This window comes from Pseudorasbora parva, chromosome 25 (genome assembly GCF_024679245.1).
Source record: "Pseudorasbora parva isolate DD20220531a chromosome 25, ASM2467924v1, whole genome shotgun sequence".
Classification (NCBI taxonomy): Eukaryota; Metazoa; Chordata; class Actinopteri; order Cypriniformes; family Gobionidae; genus Pseudorasbora; species Pseudorasbora parva.
Genome location: NC_090196.1, coordinates 18,101,757 through 18,127,752, shown reverse-complemented (window position 1 = coordinate 18,127,752; position 25,996 = coordinate 18,101,757). Strand labels below are relative to the sequence as shown.

The 25,996-nt window shown below is 37.6% G+C and overlaps 1 protein-coding gene across 2 annotated transcripts in view; it reads left to right on the top strand.

The window, feature by feature from the left end:
• Positions 1–25,996, top strand: part of tafa5b (TAFA chemokine like family member 5b) — a 62,897-nt gene that overhangs the window by 9,288 nt on the left and 27,613 nt on the right. The window contains exon 1 of one of the 2 annotated variants that reach the window (XM_067437175.1): positions 12,454–13,091. The exons of the other annotated variant lie outside the window; for it this stretch is intronic. Within the exon in view, the coding sequence (XP_067293276.1) occupies positions 13,001–13,091 (91 nt within the window). The 5' untranslated portion in view covers positions 12,454–13,000. Of the gene's footprint in view, positions 1–12,453; positions 13,092–25,996 lie in introns of those variants that run through there. 2 annotated transcript variants of the gene reach the window in all.

Below are 25,996 nucleotides of genomic sequence, written 5' to 3'. Positions count from 1 at the left end.
AAAAATTGAAAATGTTCAATTAGGGACCTGAATTTATTTAAAGTGTATTATTGATCCACATTTTCGTGTGATTGGGCTTGTTCTTCACCTACTATAAAGTAGTAGTAGTATGTGATTTCGGATGCAGCACAAGTATTTTTTTTTTTTTTTTTAATGTATTTTCCACATTCAAGTGTTGATAAAAAGAATAATAAAAGCTAGAATAAAATGTTTTGTTTGTTTGCTTAAAAGCAGAGGCTCTGTTCTTTCTTTTTGATGTATTGAGTGTTCACATATTCATAAAACTAAATATTCTGGGAGCCATGGCAGTTTTGTGAAAATGATAAAAAATGCTGACAATCGCTGGCAACTTTTGTATAAAACTCTGGCAAGTTTTTCTAAATAAATGAATAGATTCAGACCAAATATGAGCATCATGTCACTGACCTTTATATAGAACAATAATTAAAAAATGGCATGTCCTGAGAAAAGTATTAAAGGACAGACACGCACACATACATACACACCTTTTCAGAATTGTTTCTCTATCTACTGAAGGGCAGATGCTTTATGATTTGCCTTGAAAATGTTCTTGTGTGCTTTGCATAGCAACGATGGGAAACTGGTATAAATTCTGCACTGAATATAGAATGAATGTATTCCCATCTGACCTGTGGGCAGTAAAATTCATAAAGTGGCCCATCTTTTACAAGCACATTAACTTTTTTCTCCTTTCTTTCTCTCTCTCTCTCTCTCTCTCTCTCTCTCTCTCTCTCTCTCTCTCTCTCTCTCTCTCTCTCTCTCTCTCTCTCTCTCTCTCTCTCTCTCTCTCTCTCTCTCTCTCTTCTCAATTTGGTGGTAATGCCGCCAACAGTTTGAGAAAATGGAGTTATCCTCGGTGGAATGCCTTCTCGTGATTACATCTCTGGCCTAAACAATATTTTAGTCAAATCTGTATTTCATTTTACTGATCCTTTACAAGATATTAGATTTTAATAAGCAATTTTCTTTTTCAGTCTCTTTCAGTCATTGCTCATAGAATCATCTGACTGAAGGTTTTCTTTAAATTGCTGCATTGTCATGGTGATATGTTAGAGATCTGCAGTTTTTCACTGTGATGTAGCACTTTAGAAACTTGCTCACAGAAGTTGTGTATCTTTTGACAAGCCGAGTGAATACAGCATTACAACTTGAAAATCAACCCCTGAATCATTCACATGAAAGTCTTTTTAAGCTCGGATGCTTGCCCACAATAAACCTTGTCTGAATGATTTATCCAAAACGTTTGTCAAAAACTGCTTACTATCCACATTCACACCGCTGTGGACGGCACATTTGAATCTGTCAATAATTAATTTCACACATGCTATCCATTTCATAAACACTAGCTACAATGGTGCATCACGGTCAATGGGCAAAATGTTAGTTCTGTCAAATCAATACTGTCCATAATAATACTGACCTGCCCTGCATGGAAAACACTTAAGAACTAGAGAAAGAGCTGCTTTTCCACCCTCATGCCGTTTTTTGAAACCATCCATAAGTCCTTTAAACAGACCAAGGCACTGCTGTTTCACTCAGTAAATATTGACTTTACACATGGAGTCATTACTTTCATGTAGTAGGCTACCTTTTGAGCTCTATAACTTGAAGTAAAAGATGACTGTGCATTGTAAATGATTGTGTTTTATTCTAAAAAGGTAAAAGTCTTTCAGAAATAGGCAATACGTATAGTATGACGAGATTGATAGTTCATGTCAACATGAAGTTAATTGTGATAATTGTTTCAGATATTAGTGCAAAACACTCTGGAACATGGCTTTAATCGCAACAATTATTCTTAACAGTACTGAAATAAATTAAATTATTATTTAATCATTTAGAATTAGCAGTTTCTATTTACATACACCATGGGCTCCCTAACAGTGAAGTAGCATATTTTTCGTCATCATGTTTCGACAAACTTCTCTAGAGCGCTAGCTACTCCCTGCTGTCTCAGACGACAACATCGATGTCCTGTGTGGGCCACTGGAGCTTCTCCGTGTGCTTTGAAAGGGAGGGGTGAGCGGTGGATGGTTGCAACTCGCAAACTCACCACTAGATGCCGCTAAAATGTACACAGTGTAAAATTGCCTTTAATTTTTGCCGCTACAGGTCATTATTTAAAAACAATAATAGCTTGTACAAGTCATAGCTCAATGACGCCTTGATTTCCCAGAATCATTGAAGTTGTTGTCTTCACCTCTACAGCTGGTGGAAAATAATCCGACGGGATTCTGGCAGAAATCATATTCATGGACAAGCTAATGTATTAAAGATTTATTACAATATACATTATTATTAACAATATATATATATATATATATATATATATATATATATATATATATATATATATATATATATATATATATATATATATATATATATATATATATATATTGTTCATTATATATATTGAAAATATATTGATAAAAGTTAATTATTTTCTATAATGTAATGATAAAAATTATTGCATCTGAATCAACTACTTAACTCTAAACACCTGCAAAATATTCCTGAGGCTTTTAAAAACTCCCAGCCTGGTTCATTACTCAAAGCCGCAATCATGGGTAAGACTGCTGACCCGACCCTGTCCAGAAGGCCATCATTGACACCCTCAAGCGAGAGGGTAAGACACAGAAAGAAATTTCTGAACGAATAGGCTGTTCCCAGAGTGCTGTATCAAGGCACCTCAGTGGGAAGTCTGTGGGAAGGAAAAAGTGTGGCAAAAAACGCTGCACAACGAGAAGAGGTGACCGGACCCTGAGGAAGATTGTGGAGAAGGACCGATTCCAGACCTTGGGGGACCTGCAGAAGCAGTGGACTGAGTCTGGAGTAGAAACATCCAGAGCCACCGTGCACAGGCGTGTGCAGGAAATGGGCTACATGTGCCGCATTCCCCAGGTCAAGCCACTTTTGAACCAGAAACAGCGGCAGAAGAAGCAGCACTGGACTGTTGCTCAGTGGTCCAAAGTACTTTTTTGGATGAAAGCAAATTTTGCATGTCATTCGGAAATCAAGGTGCCAGAGTCTGGAGGAAGACTGGGGAGAAGGAAATGCCAAAATGCCTGAAGTCCATTGTCAAGTACCCACAGTCAGTGATGGTCTGGGGTGCCATGTCAGCTGCTGGTGTTGGTCCACTGTGTTTTATCAAGGGCAGGGTCAATGCAGCTAGCTATCAGGACATTTTGGAGCACTTCATGCTTCGATCTGCTGAAAAGCTTTATGGAAATGAAGATTTCGTTTTTCAGCACGACCTGGCACCTGCTCACAGTGCCAAAACCACTGGTAAATGGTTTACTGACCATGGTATTACTGTGCTCAATTGGCCTGCCAACTCTCCTGACCTGAACCCCATAGAGAATCTGTGGGATATTGTGAAGAGAAAGTTGAGAGACGCAAGACCCAACACTCTGGATGAGCTTAAGGCCGCTATCGAAGCATCCTGGGCCTCCATAACACCTCAGCAGTGCCACAGGCTGATCGCCTCCATGCCACGCCGCATTGAAGCAGTCATTTCTGCAAAAGGATTCCCGACCAAGTATAGAGTATATAACTGAACATAATTATTTGAAGGTTGACTTTTTTTGTATTAACCCTTTAGGCGCCAGAGGTTTTTTCCTAAAACGTTTAATTTTGACATCTTAATTTCAAAAGGCTATATCTTAAAAGTGATAAAAGATAGAAACTTTATGTAAATTAAATAAATATTAAGGATGACCCAAAGTTTATGTTGGGATTACATATTCTCATCTAATTAGCATATTATGATGTCATAAAGTGGTGGCAATCTTGGATTATAGAAATTTCATGAAAAGCCACGTGTTTAAATGATAAAGTGCAGCACTTCTTTCCCCCCAAAAACATCCGGTATCTGGCAGTCCTGTGGGCGAAAATGCCTTGTTGATGCTAGAGGTCAGAGGACCGACTGATTCAAGCTGATAGAAGAGCAACTTTGACTGAAATAACCACTCGTTACAACAGAGGTATGCAGCAAAGCATTTGTGAATCCACAACATGCACGACCTTGAGGCGGATGGGCTACAACAGCAGAAGACCCCACCGTGTACCACTCATCTCCACTACAAATAGGAAAACGAGGCTACACTTTGCAAGAGCTCACCAAAATTGGACAGTTGAAGACTGGAAAAATGTTGCCTGGTCTGATGAGTCTCAATTTCTGTTGGGACATTCAGATGGTAGAGTCAGAATTTGGCATAAACAGAATGAGAACATGAATCCATCATACCTTGCTACCACTGTGCAGGCTGGTGGTGGTGGTGTAATGGTGTGGGGGATGCTTTTTGGCACACTTTAGGCCCCTTAGTGCTAATTGGGCATCGTTTAAATACCCTGGCCTACCTGAGCATTGTTTCTGACCATGTCCATCTCTTTATGACCACCATGTACCCATCCTCTGATGGCTACTTCCAGCAGGATAATGCACCATGTCACAAAGCTTGAATCATTTCAAATTGGTTTCTTGAACATGACTGAGTTCACTGTACTAAAATGGCCTCCACAGTCACCAAATCTCAACCCAATAGAGCATCTTTGGGATGTGGTGGAACGAGAGCTTCGGGCCCTGAATGTGCATCCCACAAATCTCTATCAACTGCAAGATGCTATCCTATCAATATGGGCCAATTTTTCTAAAGAATGCTTTCAGCACCTTGTTGAATCAATGCCACGTAGAATTATGGCAGTTCTGAAGGATAAGTGGGTCAAACACAGTATTAGTATGGTGTTCCTAATAATCGTTTAGGTGAGTGTATATATAAAGAAAAGAAAATATCTACAATGATCTAGTGGTTTTTGCAGACTACAATCCAAAAATCTTACATATTGTGCCTTTAATTTATGATTTATCAAATCACAGCACAAGTCTTAAAGTTGACATGAAGTAAGTATAGGAAGTTGTGATAGTCTTTTCTTCCCTATTGTGATGTAAAAGCTTCTCCCTTTTGTAAGTGATTGGATGGTTGTGGTTTGCTATTGGTCGATCTCATGTCATTGACAGGTTGATCCCGCCCTCACGTCAGTACACACACCATCAGAAAAGAGGAAAGAGGGGAAGTTAAAGGCTTTTAAAATAATGATGTAATAATCATTTATAATAAATACAGCAATATTCCAATAAAGTGATTTCATCGTGAACTTAATTTAACACCCTTTACACAATGAATAGTTAAAATGATTTTTCAAAAACTGTCCACTGCGTCAGTGAGATAAATATTATCGCAATAAAATATGTAATGAATAGGTTCCTGTACAAATTGAGTTAAATATTTTAAGCCATACGTGTATATGATGGGGGGATGAAAATGTAATGCACTGCAGGACCCATGACTACAGCTTTACACTGGCCTGTCAGACCATTTCTCACTTCCCTTCTCCACCTCTTTTCGAATCACAATGTGAAGACTGGCCCAAATTAGTCTGCGTAGATTGATTACAAAAGTCTTTGCAGGCAGACGAGAGAAGAAGAGCCCCTGCCTTCTTATCACTCAACGTATCTGGACTTGTCACAGTTTCCCACCTCTCTTTGATTGGGATCTCTGCTATCAGCTTTTCTTTCGGACTGTCTGGGAGTGAAACTGTGAGGCTTAATCCATTCTGATTACCTCTGACAGCAGAAACACATCACTCACCACTCATATCAAAGGATACAGTTACAGTTTCACAATGTACTTTTAAATATATATGGTTCCACATTAGCTTAACAAGAGTCTGAGATTTGAATGCCAAATGGATAAACAACATATCTTGAAACTGGGTGAAAAACATTGCTGAAATGCATGCAGCAGATTTACTGGAATGCATATTGTGAAGGCGGATGTCACATTTAATGGGATTCATCCAAATTGGATTGCACAACCCAAACTGTAATAAGGATGCGCTGTGCAGTTTAGTCATTGGTTGGTGGTGGAATTTCCTTTAGTGTATCAATTTCTTTTCCTCTTCAGGCTTCTTGTATTTTATTTGGTTAAAATCTGTCTTGACTAATTATACTGAATTGAAATGAAGGTTTCACACCCTGGAAGCCATGATCCCGTGGTTCAAACACCTGTCAGAGCAGAAAGTCTTACATCTGCATGAGCATTAAATCTGTTTGATTTTGAGAGCTATGAGTCATTTCACCGGCTATTCATTGTCATTCTGAAAGGCTGCTCTTTTGTCTTTCGTTAAAGGTCTAGTTCATCCAGAAATGAAATTCTGGCATTATTTACACTCTCTCATGTTGTTCTGAATACTTATGATTTTCTTTACCCATTTTTGAAGAATATTCTGGCCACTTTAATATAGAGAAAGTGACCAATGTTCTTCAGAAGTCATTTTTTCAGCTAACAAAATGTTCTAAGAACGTTTTGCTAACATTCCAAATAAGTTATGAAAAAACAATTTCTGAATGTTTAAAACGTCTAGTTTAAAAAAACAAATTACAACCTTTTTTTCTTGATTATGCGAAAGGGAACATACATTTTTATTTTTACTTTTGAATGTTCTAAAAACATTCTCAAACTATACCATTATTTAAAATGTTATACGAACATCCAACTAAAACATTTCTGAAAAAAGTTCCATAAACAATGTATAAATATAGTGTTTGTGCTAATGTTTTTAGAACATTACCGTAATAAAGACCAGATAACTTTTAAGAAATTTTCTATTAACATACTGGAATAATGTTTGTTCATAGAATAGTCATTATTATTAGATGATAGTCATTATTCATTAAAAAAATCTTAAACTTTTCCATTATTAGACATCTATCTAATTTTATGACAAATCTCATGCATAAATCCAAATCAGTTGATTCGGTTCTCAAATCCAATTTGGGCACTGTTTCCAACAAAGCTCTTCAGAGTATTCAATACAAGTATCTTTTTATATGCTTCACCCAACACACTCCCATGGCAATAACTATTTTACATTTTCTTGAAATGGCAACAAGTTTCTATGAATTCAAACAATCTCAATTGCAGGATATCTACAATCTTCTTATGCCCCACTGAGGGTTCGATTTAGAGATGAGGTTAGAGATGGACCTTCATGCTTGCTTTTTTCTAAAAATCTTAGGCTTTTTACAAATTTAATAATAGATTTGTTTTCTTATGAGACCTGGTTGGCTTTTCCCAAAATGCAGTTTGTTTCGTTAAACACTGTTAACCATTTTTATATTACAGTATATTCCAGGTTAATAATTGCGTTACTTTCACAGTAGGATTTTTCTTGTATCCAACTGCACTAAAACAGTTTTTACTGTGAGTATACAGTACTGGAAAACACAATTTACTATAATAAAATTAATATTAATTAATAATAATAATAATATATTTTTTTAATTTATATAGTGCCTTTCTAGGTACTCAAAGCGCTTTACATATAGAAGGGGGGATCTCCTCAACCACCACCAATGTGCAGCCTCCATGTGGATGATGCGACGGCAGCCATATTGCGCCAGAACACCCATCACACACCAGCTTATGGTGGCGAGGAGACGGAGGGATAGGGGGATGATTAGGAGGCTATGATGAACAGAGGCCAATGGGCAAATTTGGCCAGGAAGCCGGGGTTACACCCCTACTCTTTTCCGAAGGAAGTCCTGGGATTTTTAATGACCACAGAGAGTCAGGACCTCAGTTTAACGTCTCATCCGAAAGATGGTGCCCTTTGACAGTTTAGTGTCCCCATCACTATACTGGGGTGTTAGGACCCACACAGACCATAGGGTGAGCAGCCCCTGTGGCCTCACTTAACACCTCTTCCAGCAGCAACCTGGTTTTCTCAGCTGGTCTACCATCCAGGTACTGACCAGGCTCAACCCTGCCTAGATTCAGTTGGAAACCAGCCTTCAGTTACAGAGTATAGCCGCTCATACTGTATTTCTACAGTGCATATGTACAACAATGGTACCCAGAATGCTGTGCGGCATGAGCAGATTATGCTGTGGAGATTCTTGATTTAGTTTTATCTGTGCTGCTGAACTTATTTTTGCATCACTGTAATGTTGGTTTATATTGTCTAAGTGTTTTTGTGTTTTGTATGTCAAGTATTGATGTATGTGCATCATTAGATGATGTTATCTTTCAAAGATGAATCTCAGCAGTTGCGTCACTATTGTGAAAGATCCATCAACAAACCATTATGAATTTGAAATAAGTTATTAGTAAATCTTCATGCTTAAATAATACTAAAACAAAACCCTCATATCCATGCTAAGAATAGTTTGACTAAACTAATTCATATTTTAGCTTATCATTATTTTAACAAATGTTTTTTTTTTATTAATTAGCCACATTTTTGACTTGGCTAGAACAGAAATTTGAATAAAGAGGGTACAAGATCCTAAGATAACGTAATACTGATCACCATAATGGTGACTTCAAAACAATTACAGTGGTAAAGAATGACATTTATTACAGCATGCATTGACTAAGTCTGATGGACCGATGGCCTTGGTCTGATGCATATGGCACACTTGACTGGGAACAATTCAGGAGTCTTGAAGTTGTAATCGGATTGGTTTAATTCTACAGGATGTACGTGAGACAAGTGTGTTGAGCTCTTTAACGGTCCACCTAATGCCATAACGCCAAACTCCTTCTAGGAAGAAGAACGACAGCATGTTTACAACTGTGACAATGAGCATACAAGGACCAACTAAATGCTGGATTTTCAAAAGTATGTGAAGTACGCTGCTCCATTGTGAACTTTCACAAAAACTTCTGAATGAATAGATGCACGGTGGACTGTTATTGCAGGGACATCAACTTTACATTTTCAAGCCCCTAAACATGATGCGGAACAAAACAAACTGTGATTGGTTGCGTTACACGTCAGTCAAACGTCCTCTTTGGCGGCCCTCGACAAATGAAGGCTGCGATTGAGTCCAGACCTTCTGCCGTCATTCTGAAGGTGTGGCTACGCAAGACTAGAGACCAAACATCAATGTACTTCATTATAACTTTTGTGTAACAAAAATATGTTTTGAAGAATGAAAACTGCTTGTCCAAACAATGAAACTCAATGGGGTCCAAAATAACTCCACTGGTCCCTATGACTTTCATGGTATGGACATCTTTTTTCTTACACAGAATAAAGTCATACAGGTTTGGAATGACAGTCATAATTTGCTCACTTAATGTACGTCTTCTAGACTTCTAATTTTCACAAATTCATCAAGGTAGCAGGTTCCCATTGTTGGTTACTCTAAGGCCCAGTGACTAATCCTGACAATGCCAAATATATTGATTATAAGGAGACACACCATGTCGCCAGGTATACCGTGGAGTGGAAGCTGCGCTTTAGGGACATTCAGCAGTCAAGCGGTGGTCTGCGCTTTGCTCCCCCAGAGTGTTGCAGTGATAATGCTGACAGAAATGCTGCATAACATTACGGTGCAGGTGAGAGTGCCCTTGGATCTTAGACAGGAAGATGGTGTAAGTCAACATGCATTATGTTTTTTCCCCCTCTTTATTTTTACCATGCCCCTAAAGCACATTAGCACATGTTGTTCTTAATATATCTGGAGTTTCATTCAAACTATTTATACAGTTTGGACCCCAAGTTCAAATGATTCACTGATCCGGCTTACTGCAGGCTAGAATATCATTTAATACAGACTTACATTTCTGTCTGTTTCTCAAAAGTGGTATTGGCACTTTTAGGGCACTTTTTGTCATTATGGTAGCCTGACAAGCCAGACCCACATCAAGATGTTTGGTCTGGAAACTCACCATTGACAGGGCTCAATTCGAGGGGCGGGATAAACGGTTGTCTTTCAAACTCCCTCTGCATGGCATGCACACAATTGGATAGCGCTACAACCAACCAGAGCAACGAAGGTGAAGCAGAGCTATCCGTATCCGGTCGGCAAAACTCAGAACACATCTTCCCTTTTTAAGACTTCAGTGCCGTTCTTTGTTCTTTTCTCAGAGAAAAGCTTAACTCCAAGTCTTCCAGAGGCGCGACCAAAGCTGATTCGAAAGATTCTGTGTTTACTAGAAGCACGCAAGCGCAACTCGGCCGTCATTATGTTAAGCCCCGCCCACCTACTCTATACACGATGTGATTGGCCCGACCAGAGTTTGGCGATTACAGCTCAGAAGTGTATTGAGAGTTGCTAGATAACACTCGTGGGCAGATTAGATTTGCTGCCGCTAGGGTGTGTCTAGATTTCTAGGCTATCATTATGGAGCTTGAGAGATTTCATTTATGGGGATGCTTCTAATGCTCATTAGCATGAGATAAATGTTTAGTAAGTAATTTCCTCATTTCAAATCTAAAGTTTGGTGCCGATGTCCTTCTAACAATTGGTTTTAGAAGTTCTCTAAACAAATGGATTTCTGATTCCAAATCCAGGAAAGGGATTTAGATAAAAAGGGCAAACAGTGGCTTGTCCCCGCATTGATCTGAGAGATTAAGTCCATGAATTGAAATGTTGAGTTTTACAGTTCAAGGCATGTGGGATTTCAATAATTGTTTAATTCACATTGTTTATTTTCACCATAATAGCTTGCTAAATATTTGATGAAAACATATTCATACGCAGAGATTTGATTTCCAAGGGTTACCGTCATTCGCAGATCTTATTGATGGAATTAGCTTGGTGTGATTTTTCACCCACCAAAAATAACAAAAACAATATAGGGTACTGGATCTGGCTGATATTGTTTATATATATATCACGCCAATATTGCTTTCCAGCATCTCCTCTGAGACGTTGCAATTACTATGGAAAACAAATGTAAAAAGTAAGTAAATGAAAGCAGGCTTAATAAATTGGAACCGGGTCTATTGTCCCGCCACATTTTTTTCATGCCGTACCTCTAACAAACACTGCAGAGTCAAATATAGATATTCCCCTTAGACGAGATGGAAATTGAGAGATAGAGCGGGAGAAAATGCTAGATCTGTTGGAGATATATTGGCAACACAGGGGGAACATGTTATTATAGGGCAGGATATTTCAGTAGCAGCTTGACTTTGCAGTGGTGCGGTATTCTGAACATATTTAATTGGGTCCCCGCTGATTGATTGCCGTTCTTCCACTGAAGCTCGGAGTACGTGAGAACAATATGAGAATATGATGGGATGTCATGTGTGGACAGCTGTACTTGGGGGTAATATGAAAAGTGACATTAACAGTGAAGAAAATTGATTACTTTTAAATCTGAATATATGCATTAAAATGAATCATTATTAATTATATCATCGGGAGACAAAGAAAATAGATATCCATCACTGCACGAAGAAGCATTTTTAAGGGAAAAAAAGAAAAAAAGAAAACTAATAAAGCACGTAAAAGAAAGTCTCTCTCCTGAAATGCATATACATGCATTAAATTTGAATGTTAATTTAGTGTGTCCTTAACCTCATGTTGATCCAGGGGGATTGTCACGGTTATAAATAGCTTGGACTGTAAATGGCTTCAGATAAAAGTATCTCCTGACAGCCTGATATTTACTTTCTTACTAAATATAAATCTGAAAATCAACATGATATTTAAATTTCCTACCTACATCAGATGAAAAATGAAAAACACTTTTTGACCTGCATTTGTATGAAGGCCTACCATGCAAGTCATTTAAAATATTTAAACATATTTTACAGTAACAATGTATTAGAAATAAAATATGAGCTATATAATATAAGGATATTTAAAAAAAAAGATTTTATAAAATAGCCTACTGGTGTGTGTGTGTGTGTGTGTGTGTGTGTGTGTGTGTGTGTGTGTGTGTGTGTGTGTGTGTGTGTGTGCGTGCGTGCGTGTGCACGCGCGTACCAGAATATGCTTTAAAACATAAAACAATTTTTTAAAGAAAAAACTGAGTCACCTTACAAAAAATAAATAAAAATAAAATAAATTTCTTGTGTAGGCTATGTTATTCAGTTAATATTTACTCTTTTTTGTCATATTTGTTACCCTGGTGTGTTTATGTTTGTGTGGCTAAACTTGTGGCCTTTCATTGTACCCAAGATTATCTTTCAGAAACTAGGCCTAAGTTAGAAAACAAAGTATACAGTCACCAAAATGGGTGTAATATCATCACTGATATATATTTTTGCAGCAAAGTTATAGCAACCACAACAAAATAAAAGTAAATAAAAGAAAATACACATTTAATAGTGTATTATTAATGGAAACCCCTTTGATCTACATATTAAACAGCATATTAAATGTGACTTTTTGATTAAAGATTAAAGACTCCTTAACTTGGGTATACCTGTCAGGAAAAAATAAAAAAGGAGAAAAAAATATAGTAACAAGTACAAACTGTACTCATGCGTTTTAGAATAATAAAAAAGCATTTTTTGTAATAAAAAAATATCCGTTGGCCTACTGTAACCAGGAATCTCTCTCTCGCGCTCTCTTAAGTGGAATCGCCCGGAGATTGACAGATTTAACAGCGATGACGTCGATTTTCAACCAAGATGAAACTCGCGTGCGTACCCGCAGCCTCAGTTAAATAGGAGACGCTCAGAAGGGCAGCACCGCGCGCTTTCTTGGGATGCACGCGTCCGCACAATTTCTGCTTGGAAGTCAACAGAACAATGCAGTAGACTAGAGACCATATCGCGTGACACTGGACATAATGAGGTCTTTTCCTGGACTTTAACGGAATTCCGGGGGCGAAAGTTGTTTACGCAGCGCGAGGCTCGTGCGTGGATGTGTGAAGACATGCTGCGAATCGCTTGTTAAATATTTCGGGACGACCAGTGAGCGAGAGACTATGCAGCCGTTGATGGGGCACGAAGTGTCAGATGGCGCGTTGAAACTCGTATTGAACTTTCATCTATCCGAATAGAAACCTGTCGCGCGAGCAGTTCCACACATATCAGCAGAGGTTTTTCTTTTTCCCGCATGGAAAGTGTCCCTACCGAACAGCCTGTTCTTCTTGAGAATACGGGAATGTTTATTGCGTGTTGAGTCGGGATGGATGTGCTGTTGTAAACGCGACAGACCATCAGAGAGATGCAGCATCTTCGCGTGGCGTGGGCGCTCGCGGGAGCGGCGCTGGGCTTTTTTCTGCTGTTCTGGATTCAAGCGCATTTCTTCGGCGAAGGTAAGCCAATAGCCAACGGTCATTGACAGAATAAACCGAACACATATAAAAGTGCAAATTTTACGATAAATGGTGATAATAAAAACAAGCAGTTGTGGTTGCCAGAACTTTAGTGTAAAAATATAGTGATGTTGCAAACATTTGGATGACTTTTGTGTATTACGCGTTATTTTTAAAATTATTGTTCTAACTGTAGGCTAGGCTATACGTAATTAAATCATATATTAATACCAACCGTTTTGAGCTATTAAAATAAGTTACTGTGAAATGAGGCTACTGATAATACAGGTGCATTATGGAAGGGCACGTGCATTATGAATGAGTGTAACTATGACATAAAGACGGACCACGGTTACATACACAAACATCAAACACCATCAGACACTAAATAATGCAGTAAACGTGAACTAAATAGCATATAATGAACTGAAATGTATATCTGTGATCTGTGAAGGGAATTGTGGGATGGGAATACCCCACCAAAAAGGTGCATGGTTTCAAAATTATAATTTCAACAATATCTTACAATTAAAGTATATGTATTGCCTTTATAAATATACAATTCAGATTTTTTCTTTTTAAAAGCATTGTTTTCAAATATTTTGCATTTATATACATACACCATTGGACACTAAAATAATGCAGTAAATCCAATCTAAATAACATAAAATGCAAAAAACTTAAACTACATTTGTATAGGGAATTGTGGGATGGGAATGCTTCTTTCTCCCTTAAATTCTAAGGTGTTTTCTAAGATTTACTTAAAAATATAATTTCAACAGTATCTTTCAAAAGTAGTCTATCTGTACTACCTTGTTAAATATGCAAAAATGAGAAATAAGGAAGAATTCATATTTAAAACCTAATAATTTATTTAAAAGTTGTAATAGGTGTTTTTTTCCCTCTAAGTTACATTTAATATTTTTTAGAGTGCCATATAACACATCAGGGTTACACCGTATACCACGGTAATATCGCAATGCTAAAGCTTCTAAATACTGCAGACGCTACTGCTTATGAACGCTAGTATAGTCTATACGGTATAATACCGTAAGTAATGTAATATGTGTGGCAGTAACGCTACTTAAAATGATCATTCAAACACTTAATGTCTGCAAAAACATTACAAAAGAGTTGCTGTGCCCTGTAGTAAATGCCATGTTGATTCTGTGCATTATTAAGTGTTATCTGAACTTCAGTTTACAAGTGTTTTATTCCAGCTCATTTTGCAATGATCAGCGCTATTTGCAATTTCGCACTAATTTCTTATCAGCTGTTTCAATACTTACAATGTGATTTTAACATTAGAAATGTGATAATTACATCCTGTTCTCCAGTCAGGGTCATAAATCTCAAGATATGGAGGCAAAAATGCTCCTGTTTAAGTTCTTGTTTTTTATTGATACACTGGCAAGTAGGGCTGGGTATTGACACAAATTTCACGATTTGATTCAATATGGATTATACATATATTATTAACCAATGCTCTTGTAGTTGTAATACTATAATTTTGAAGGAAAAATGAGCTTAATTGTATACAAACATTTAAATTACGTTCAATTATAGTTTTTGGGGTTATCTTGAGCTGAGCCAGAGTAATCATTCATCAACTGAAAACAGGATGACCAATCGACTATTGGGATTTAAAGGTGCCCTGCCACACAAAACTATTTTTAAATATGTTAGGTCCATATGAGTTTGTGTTATGTAGTGAATGTGATGAAATAAGCAGAGAAATCAGGCCAATTACAAAAGCTGGTCAGTCTGAAGTGGTGTTGCCTGAGCTCATTAGCCTACTGTTCATGAGCTCACCTAGTTGAGAGTACGCCCACAGAATTCGTCTAGATCGGTGACAGTTTTCATATACAGCAAAGATGGCTTGTCAACAGGCTTGTGCGCTATGCATGAATAGAGATTCCAGACAATAGTAAACAAAGTTCTTATGGACTTAATGGTCACGCGCGCGCGGCAGCCATTGTACATCCCCAAGACTGAAAGTGCATACGAAGTGTGCCATTTGGGACAGGGCCTTATTCATAAAGACAGCCAATTGCTTTGTTACTCAATGAATATCAGCTGTTTTGAATGAAATGTTTGAATGAATAATTCAGTGACTCAATCATTAAGATTTGCCACCTACTGGCAATTTTTAATTGCCCATTTAACTCTTTCCCTGCCTTTGACGAATTAATCTGGCGAGAATCTGGTTTATTTTGCAGATTTGACTGGCATCGTGATTTTTAAAGAATATTATGTATTTCCTTATTGCACTTGTAATCAGTAACATACACATACATTTATTTCTTATAATTATGACACATAGTGTATGCATATGTTCTGGCAGTGTATGTGCATTAGTGGTAATCTGCATTCATCTGGTCCAGAATTAAGAATAATAAGCAAAAATTGCACGTACAACCTTTCATGTACTTGTGCACTTAAAGATAGCTGAAGGCCAAACCAAGCATTGTCTTTTTGAATTGCTTTTCCATTTATTTACTTAAGGAAATGCCATACTAATATCATTATCATTTGCTGACTTTTTCTTTGTAAATGAACAACAATCATAATACATAGTTTGTAGACTTAAGTTGCATGCTGATATCAAAACATAGTTTTACAATTTGATTTACTATTAATTGTTATTATAAAGGATATTGTGGATAACATATAGATCGTATTGTAATATGCATTATGAAGAACCCTTCAACACATCTGCCTATATTCCCAATCTGACAATCCTTGAGCAGATAGATAGATAGATAGATAGATAGATAGATAGATAGATAGATAGATAGATAGATAGATAGATAGATAGATAGATAGATAGATAGATAGATAGACAGATGGCTAGATAGATAGATGGCTAGATAGTTAGGTGATGATGTGACACCCTAGTCCTCAGGCATCTTTTGTCTTCTATAAAGCTCTGGAAAGAAAAAGTGAGAAAACTCTGCCTCATAAAATTGATCCATGTTGCATAAGGGTCTCAGTATAAGGAACACTGTGAAATAGTTCAGACATGTTCATGACCAGTGTCTGGTTTTTTATTTTTTTTAGCTCAGAGAACAGACACTTATTTTTCAATATTCAAGAACTTTTTCACTACAAATCTTTAAATAGTTGTAATTGCATTTTGATGGACAGCACTTGCGGATGTCTTTAGTTTTAACCAATCAATGGACTTCTAAGTGAACTGATGTTATCATTACGTTCGGAGTTCTATCTGTGTGCGATATCAGAATAGGTGTAAGGTTCAGTGCGTAAGAGCAGTCACCCATTATGTGTGAGCTAGCTTTGAACAGCTTAAAGGTTTGAGTTGGCCTGCCGCCATGGCAAGCAAAACATGTTGGCCTGGTTGCCACAGTAACTGGGCTTTTAAGAAAATAATTGGAGAATGCATGGGTTTGCTTCTCACAAAGTGCCAAGGAATAGAGCAGTGACCTCCAGCATAGTGATAGAGAGAACCACAGGAGGCATCTGCCCGAACGCTTTTCATTTCCTACATACACAGACTTAGTGTAGTGTTTGATATTATAATGCAGCAACCTCAGACCTTAGCTTCCATTTTCCATTTTCTTCATTCATTTTCTTCTGTGGGCCAGTTTTGTTTAAGCTCAATTTAGAATGGGTTATCAATTTGATCAATGCTGATTGTTATAAAGAACAAATAAAATTAGTAAGTCAACACGAAATTCAAATGGACCGTATTTACTTTCCTTATACACAGTTTCTGTTGTTATTGTGAAGGATTCAACAGTGCATGGTAAGAATATTTTTTTTTATAAAAGTAGGTTGCTTCACCATCACCACTGAAACAGCTTTCCTTTTAAGCTGATGCCACTTTTTAAAAATGTTGCTAATAGTTTGCACAATTTCATACCGTTAAAATTAATAAAATAAACACTTTCCTTTTCGGCTGATGTAATTGTGTTTAGCACAATTTCATGCCGGTTAACAGTAATGCAGTAAAGACCCACTTTTCCTTAAGGATTATAAAATGAATCCTTACATATTCTGTTTAACTCAGAAATAAGTAAAATTATTTGCGAATGCCGATATTAAGCTTTTAAAGCTGATAAAAAAAAATAAAAAAAACTGAGACTTTATTTTGGTCTCATTTGCTGTTTTGGATGTAATGTTCCCTCTCAGAAAGGCGCCCTTTTATTAAATCCTTTTTTATAAATACTTTTTGCAAAGATAACAGCTTCTTGTCAGAGACTTGTTCTATAATGCCTGGTGAGTTTGGAGAACAGAGATCAGAGATCATTCCTCCATTCAGAATCTCTCCAGACCCTTCAGATTCACCGATCCATGTTGATACACTCTCCTCATCAGTTTCCTATAAGGTTCGGGTCAGGGGACTTTGGTGGCCATGGCAGAACCTTCATTTTGTTCTCAGTGACACATTTTTGTGTTAATTTTGATGTTTGTTTTGGATAATTTTTCTGATGGAAGATCCAACCACTGCCCATTATAATATTTCTTGCAGAGGCTTAAGGTTTTAATTTTTAATCTTACTTAAAAAAATATTTTAAAAAATCATATGATAAATGATTATAATAAAAAAACAAGCAATTGTGGTAGCCAGAACTTTACTGTAAAAATATATTGATGATGTTGCAAAAATTAGGATGACAGGATGACTTTAGGGTATTTTGCATTATTTATTTTTCCTAACTGTAGGCTAGGCTGCGCCATTAAATCATATTATATTAATACTAACCTATTTGAACTTTTATTAAAATCCGTTACTGTGAAATGTACTGATAATTGTACAGATGGCATTATGGAAGGGCACATGATGACTTTAATGTGTAAATAAAAATGGGCCTTTACAGTAATTACAATGACATAAAGACAGACCACGGTTACATACACAAACATCAAACACCATCAGACACCAAATAATGCAGTAAACGTGAACTAAATAGCATAAAATGCAACATAAAAAACTTAAACGTACATTTGTGTAGGGAATTGTGGGATGAGAATACGCCTTTCTCCACAAAAATTATAAGTGGTTCCTAAGATTTACTTACAGAAATATCATTTCAGCAATATCTTACCATCAAAGTAGCCTATACGTACTGCCTTGTTAAATATAGAAAATTAGAAATAAGGAAAACCTAATTAAAACCTATTCTATTTCTCTGTTACATTAATATTTTTAGAGTGCCATATAACACATCAGGGTTACACGGTATACCATCACATGGTAACATCGTGATACTAAAGCTTCAAAATACTGCTGATGCCACTGTTTATAAACAGTAATGCAGTTTAGAATCCATAGCCGCGTTTCCACCGCAGGAACTTTCCACAGGAACTAGAAACTTTGGGGTGGTACTCGGTGTGTTTCGACCGCATCAGGAACCAGGGTCTAAATGAAGTTCTTTGTAAATATTTCCCCCTCCAAACGGCCATGCTCGCGAGGTAGAACTCTTTCAAACTTCAGGAACTTTCGAGGGTGGGACTTGGGTGCTGAACATGCTGATTGGTTTAGCTCACGCAGCATTTTATTTCAACCGGCATTTTTAAAAGTCTTTTGCGAAGTTCGTTCTGCATTCAGTGAATATCAGTCTTGCTCTTTCTGTCTCATGGCGTGCGTTCGTTTCAGCAATCTCACGGTTAATGTCCGTAATAGCTGATAATAACCTACATTGTCATTTTAATTCTATCTTTACAAGCTTTCAGAATACGCTTTAGTATCAGTGCTCTCTTCCGCTATTTTGTTCATTTTAGTTTAGCTCTTAAGTACTTAAACATCAAAAGCAGCACAGCTTGAATCTCTTCCTGAATACTTGTTATTGTTGCACACAAAAATGATTACTGTCTGACACGGACTGGGAGGAGCAGGCGCGCGCAGTCCTACATCACTGTACTAATTTGCCTAATCTTTACGGTACTTTAGACCGCAGTGGAAACACAGACAGTAGCAGGTCTGGGGGAAAAATGTTCCTGTAAAAAAAGTTTCTGGTACAAATTGTTTTTGGTAATTTTGGTGGAAACGGGGCTCATGATGCAATGTGTCTGAATGTCCAGTTGCTGCCAAAAAACTTTCATCTGACCATAGAACCCGTCCCGTGTAAAGTTCCAGTAGCAACTGAATATGCTGGTGTTTGTTTTTGGATGAGAGCAGAGGATTTTTTCTTGAAACCTTCCCAAGCAACGTGGTTATTATAAGGGTTGTTCGATTTTTTAAGGCTTTCTGAGCCCAAGACTCAACTAATCTCAGTGATTCTCCATCTGTGATCCTTGGAGAGTCTTTTTCCACTTTAACTCTCCTCCGCACCGTGCATTAAGATGATATAGACACACAGTATATAGGCGAAGGCAGATTTGTAACATCTTTAGTTTATTGGAACTTCTTAATCATTGCCCTAATGGTGGAAATAGGAATTTTCTATGCTTTAGCTCTTTTCCTACAGCCATTTTGTATTTTGTGAAGCTGAACAATCTTTTGCTGCACATCAGAACTATAATCTTTGACTTTACTCATTGAGATGAATGATTAAGGGAATTTGGCCTTTGTGATTCCTCATATTTATACTCCTGTGGAACAAGATGTCATAGCTGGATTTCGTGTTTCTAGTCACCTTGGTCCGCTAAAAAATGTAAATATTAATGGGAATATACTTCAGAGATATTTTACTCATAAAATATTCTAGGAGTGGCAGTAATTATAGCCATGTTTTTGATTTTTTTTCTTTTTTTCATAATGTGTTTCCCCCCTGACTTTCTAGTCTTTTTCTTCAATGAAAGGTTAGGTTTCAGAGAGAGTGTGTATATATCACAAAAAAAGGAAAACTAGGCAATTCCCTAATGACCAAGGCATGACCAGTGTGTTCAGGTCATGATGACAATGAAAGCAAACAAAGAATTACTGAAAAAACCCATACACGGCTGATCATTTCAAATGAAGAGTTGGCTACAAAGATTACCATTACTGTGGCCACCTGAACTCCCCCAGCAGTTGCTAATTGATGGAAATAGCTTGAAAGAGGATGGATGGCAGACTAAAACTATGGAGTGATTAACAAAGTGGAACACTGAGGGCTGTGGAAGGCTTTCGTGTCTTTACAAAGTGTTCTGTCTGTTTTAAGTATTCTAAATAAATTAGATTAAAACATTCCCCGGGAGTCCTTACAGGCAGGCGTCTTGCAGTCACACTTTGCAGGGGCTTTTTGGTATGATTGGACTGTGGAAGCAAAGATTTTGGCTGCCTGCTGAGCTCAGAGGCCAGCCAGACTGACCTGGCATCAGGTCCAATCTCAGTCTGACTGTCATTACCAACTCTAAAGGAGACCCCTTGTCCCTCCCTCTGTCTACTGCTCCAATGTAGACAAGGAAAATGGGTGTATAGGGTGACAGAAAGGAATATATACTGCCCAGAAAAAGTATCCTTAGCTCTTAAGCAAGTTATTGGCCATTAAAATTATGATGTATAGCAACTGGCTGAATAGTAGGACTTTATAGAAAGTTGACCTAAAATATATGATACAGGATCCTCAGTTTCAGGTTGCAATAATTCTGTCTACTCAATATAAAATCTGTACTCAATGTTTTTATGGTCTTGAGCTTGCCTCAGTTTCTAAAAAGATGGAATCAGATTTAGACTTTTTTAATGTAACATTTTTAATGTACATGCATGCATTTGGCAGTCACTTTTAAATTAAATTTAATTGTATAGTTATTTCATACAAATAAAAAAAAGATTGTTGTAGCTTTGTCTCCTGAATTTTGGCCAATTATTTATTGAAATAATGAAATGGCATTATATTTGTATTATATTATATGTATTCTTTTATTTTTACTCTTACCATTCCAAATGCGATGTGTTGTCTTTAAAGTGACTTTTCTTTTTTTTGTCTTTAATTTGACTTCCTACACACAGAAAAATAGGGTGTCAAAATTGAACCTTTAGAGGTACAACAGCTTGTCGCTGGGGCAGTACCCTTAAAAGGACATCTTTGTACCATTTTTACCACAAAAAGGTTCATAGTAGTACCTTAAGATACGCATTTGTACTCAAAGGTACTAATATGCACCTTTTAGGAGTAAAAAAGATACGAAGATGTCCTTTTAAGGGTACTGCCCCAGCGACAAGCTGTTGTACCTCTAAAGGTTAAATTTTGACACCCTATTTTTCTGTGTGTATGGACTTTTTATGGTCTTGGGCTTGTCACAGTCTCTAAGGAGATGGAATCAAATGGTAAATGCTAACAATGACTCACACACACACACACACACACACACACACACACACACACACACACACACACACACACACACACACACACACACACACACACACACACACACACACACACATGTCGTGTTTCCATGTTTTATGGGGACTTTCCATAGGCGTAATGGATTTCACACTGTACAAACTGTACATCCTATCCCCCTACACTGCCCCTGCTCCTAAACCTACCCATCACAGGAAACATTCTGCATTTTTACTTTCTTAAAAAAACTCCTTCTGTGTGATTTATAAGATGTTTTCCTCATGGGGACCTAAAAATGTCCCCACAAGGACAAGGATTTCGGATATTGCCATCTTTGTGGGGACATTTTATCCCCATAACGTAGGGATTACCAGGCCACACACACACACACACACACACACACACACACACACACACACACACACACACACACACACACACACACACACACACACACACACAAATATTTTAAAATAAATTAAAATAAAATAAATGTGTTTTTTAAATCTTTTAAAATAAATTGCATTACAATACATAGATAGATTCATTTTATAAAAAAGTTATTTTATAAAAAAAAACATTTATGTAATTTTTTAAAAATAATAATTGTATAAATAACATTAAATAATTTGTTTTCATCTTTCCTAGTTAAAAGAATCATGTTTCAAATCATTGAAGACTATGTTTTCTCATATCTGACTTTTCTGGTTTTCGTCTTAAATTTGACTTCTTGTGATCCTGGACTAAACTCCAACTCAGACTATGATCACATTGTCTATATGCAGTATCCTAATTGTCTTATCAAAACTCCCCATCTCAGAACATTATAGTCATACATGCTTTTGTTACTGGTGGTGTTTCTTAATGAAAACATCTTACAGTTAAATGAGACCAATTGACTCACATTGCAAGGCAATAACTGCAGCATAAAGCTTTCGGTTATAGAATTGAACTGAACGATCTTGGCATGAGAATGAAGGCTGATAGCATTGTGCGGTACGCTGGTGGAGTCCAGCATCGGTCCCCTGATGATAGACTCCCTTTTCACTCCATCACTTTTCTGACAGCCTGTAAAGGATAGCTTTTGAATTTCAGATCAGCACAGCCAGCAAGTCTCCATCTCCGAGATGCATGGTTGGCAGCTCTTTCATCCTTAAAACGCATGCACTGGAGTATACAGGAGATCCTGGGGAGAGAGCGGATAGGTTGGAGATGAATCAGACATTTCACTGTCAGCGGGGCTATTTAAACAGACAGGGAGGGTGTATCATCTATCACGAGTTGCGCCGCTTAACATGTCTAAGCTGCAGCACTTAAAGGCGTTTTAGAACAATGCGAGCAATCTGAAGCTTATCGGAGCAGTGTGACTCCGTGACCATTAGCAAAGTGTTGACTTGCATTCTTGCCGTGTTAATGAAGTCATAATGGCTCGTCCCGGAGTGAACCCGCTGCCATCTCACATTCTGTGTGTTTAATTGTGTTTTCCTCTGAATTATCCCAATGGTTGTACATTATAATGAGCATTTACATGCGCACCAATATACTGATAACTCACAGTATAAGTCTCCTAACCTAAGTCTAAGGTTACAATTAGTTGAAGCAAGTCGATCACAGGCTTGCAGGAAGTATGGCAGGGTGATGCAACATCTCGTTCCCTTTTCAGTGAACCATGGTTACAGTCTTAACCTGAGACGTTCAAGGGAATTTGCGCTGCATCAATGTCATTCTATGGGAATTAGTCTAGTTTGAATCATGGTGAGCCCAACTAAAACATTAGCATCTGCATCACACACCTCTTGTAGGGATACGGATTTTGAAGCTGCCATACTCCTAGTCCAATAAATCATAGGTAAAGGCTGTCCAGACGCTTCATATGCAATAGAGATAGCTTTGACTATCCACTTAATAATAATTTGTTACATTTATATAGCGCTTTTCTAGGTATTCAAAGTCCTTTACATATAGAAGGGGGGAATCTCCTCAACCACCTCAAAAGGCCATCAAAACTATAGATTGTGCCACATTAGTGGGGACATACCCCGGGTGTAGAAAGGCTTTCACCGTACCAGGTGCAAACTCTAAGCACGATGGGGCAACCGACCAAGTGTGAAGGTCCCCTACTCTCTATAGATGTTATTGCCAGAAGAAGCACCGTTTTTAGTGACAGAAATTTCTCTGGAATGTTTTCCCTTAGCTCAAACGGAGCAGTAGAGAGGCCTCTCAAACTATGGCCATTTCCCAAGCTGGTACCCTCGTGCAGCTTGCAGGCCTCAGCCTCAAAGAAATACAGAGGAAATGCGACACCCACGGGTTTCTCCCCAATGATTCCCCACCCAGAGGTGCGTGGTAAGCAGCTATGGCTGCCATGTAATCCTTCAGAGTGGAGGGAGATAAACCTGTGGGAGAATTGATCTGTTGATACCAAGTTCCAATCGGATACTTGTATTTTCCTAGTGCTTGGTGCAAACTTCAAGTACATTAAAGAGCCCCTATTATTTGTTGTGACGTCACGACGAAACATTAGCATGTTGCCCATCCACTTATTGGACATGTGCCCTGCAATACATTACACACACACACACACACACACACACACACACACACACACACACACACACACACACACACACACACACACACACACACACACACACACACACACACACACAGGTTTGTTGATGGAAGCACACTTTATAATGCTGATGGTGAGGAATTACAGCAGAAACATAATGTACTTCAAACTGAGTAGCATCACTGAGAAAAGTCCTGCTCAAGGTTCGGGTTAAATAACTAGTTCTTCCACTGTTTCATCATCGATTCAGACTTGCTATGGGATTCATGTAAAATCAATGTCATCATTTCTGCCTTTACAGTGTATACTATCGCTGAGCATTAGGAAGCCTCCTGAACGGAGCTGGAGTTCAGTTGTGGTAATGGACGTTTGTTTCCAAAATACGCGCTGTACGCGGTAGACCAATCACAATAGACTGGGCTGTCTGACCAATCACAGCAGATTAGGCTTGTGGAATGGAAGGATTAAGAGAGACTAATTCATTTGTTGAGTCATTTGAAAATCATTGAACATTGTGGTGATGTGCAAAGTATATTATGAGAAAATTAACCAGTTTTTTTTTTTTACCTTTGATGCACGTAAACCTGTTGTTAGAGATCTCCAAAATAAAATTAGGAAACTTTAAGTAAGGGATCATGTACACCCAGCCGGTTGTTACTGCAGAATAAACCCAGACAGAGTGATCAGGACCTTGATACAAAGTCCATTAAAAGTCCATAAAACGTCCATTTTGGTTTAACTGTTGGAAGCATGAAGCTCTCATGTCAGAAGGCTAGTCTGTCAGTGAAGTCCAGAGCAAAACGCAACCCATAGCAACATGTTATGGCAATGACATCTCAGATAGTCTGGTGGCAGTTAAAAATAAACAATAAATAAATTACTTTTGAGCGTTTTGTTAAAAAAGTATACATCAAATACACTAAACACAGAACCTCATATCATGATTATCAGTATTATCACGGTTTAGTTCAAATTAGACGAAAATGTTCAAAATAACAGATGCACGCTGAGAACATTTTAACTAGTTTTATTTTTGAAAATCAACAAAAAACTAATAAAACAAGCGGCTCTATGCACTTTTTTAAACAAGATCCTATGCTGTTGGATTTCTTTCCTTATAATGGCAACGCATCAGCGCACATCCATGCATCATAACGGACGCTCTTTCTCGTTTCATTAATGCAACTTGTGTCTTTGCCTCTCTGTTTTGGATTGTATTGAAACGGAAATCAGAGGACTTTACTATTAAAGGAAGTCATAATAAGTTTACAATGAATAATACATTATTATCCCTTAAATGTCACCCTAGTCTTGTCTGAACTTGTTTGTCCATCTTTGGCTCAAAGACACTTGCTGCAAACTTTTTTTGTGGAAGCTTCACGTTAATTTCAAGTGAGTGAGATACAGTATTTAAACTCAAAACTTTGTGTTCAATTATTTCCCAGACGTAGTTTTGGTATTGAGGTCAAAGTCCACTTGCCTTGCGTTTGCTATACATCAGTGTGTGATGGTCACGAAGACGACGATTTGAAGTGTTTGCCCCTATAGCAGCGACTTTTTGCATGTTCTGCTGACAGGGTGACGATCCTTGATTAAATTTACCTCAGGACTTTTGTAAAAGCCAAAATTTGACCACACCTCAGATTTTGTCCTTTTAGAAGGCTGAAAAATGTCCTGGTGCTGTCACTCCCTTCTGCCATTTCTTCTCATTCAAAATCGTGATAATCAAATATGGTTTTAATGATAATAAAATTTTAAACGATATTACTAACCGTCAGTATATTTTATCGTGGATTATCATGAAACCGTGAACCCCTAGTACATTAACCTCTGTGCTTTAGTTGTTGTTTTTGGGTTGATGTGCTCCTCTATGTGTGTTCCTGTCATTGAACTCCTGCCTGTTTTGGATTCCCCTGTTCTTGGATTAACTTTTGATGTTGTTTGTTATTAAATCATTTATGCTGCATTTGGATTCTCACTCTGCTTCATCCCTGCTCGCACGTGGCACTCCCCTTGATATACTGCAATGCTTTAATGTCCTTTATTTCTATGGCTCTGCTCACAATAAGCACGGTTCGAATTAAATTAAGAGAATTATA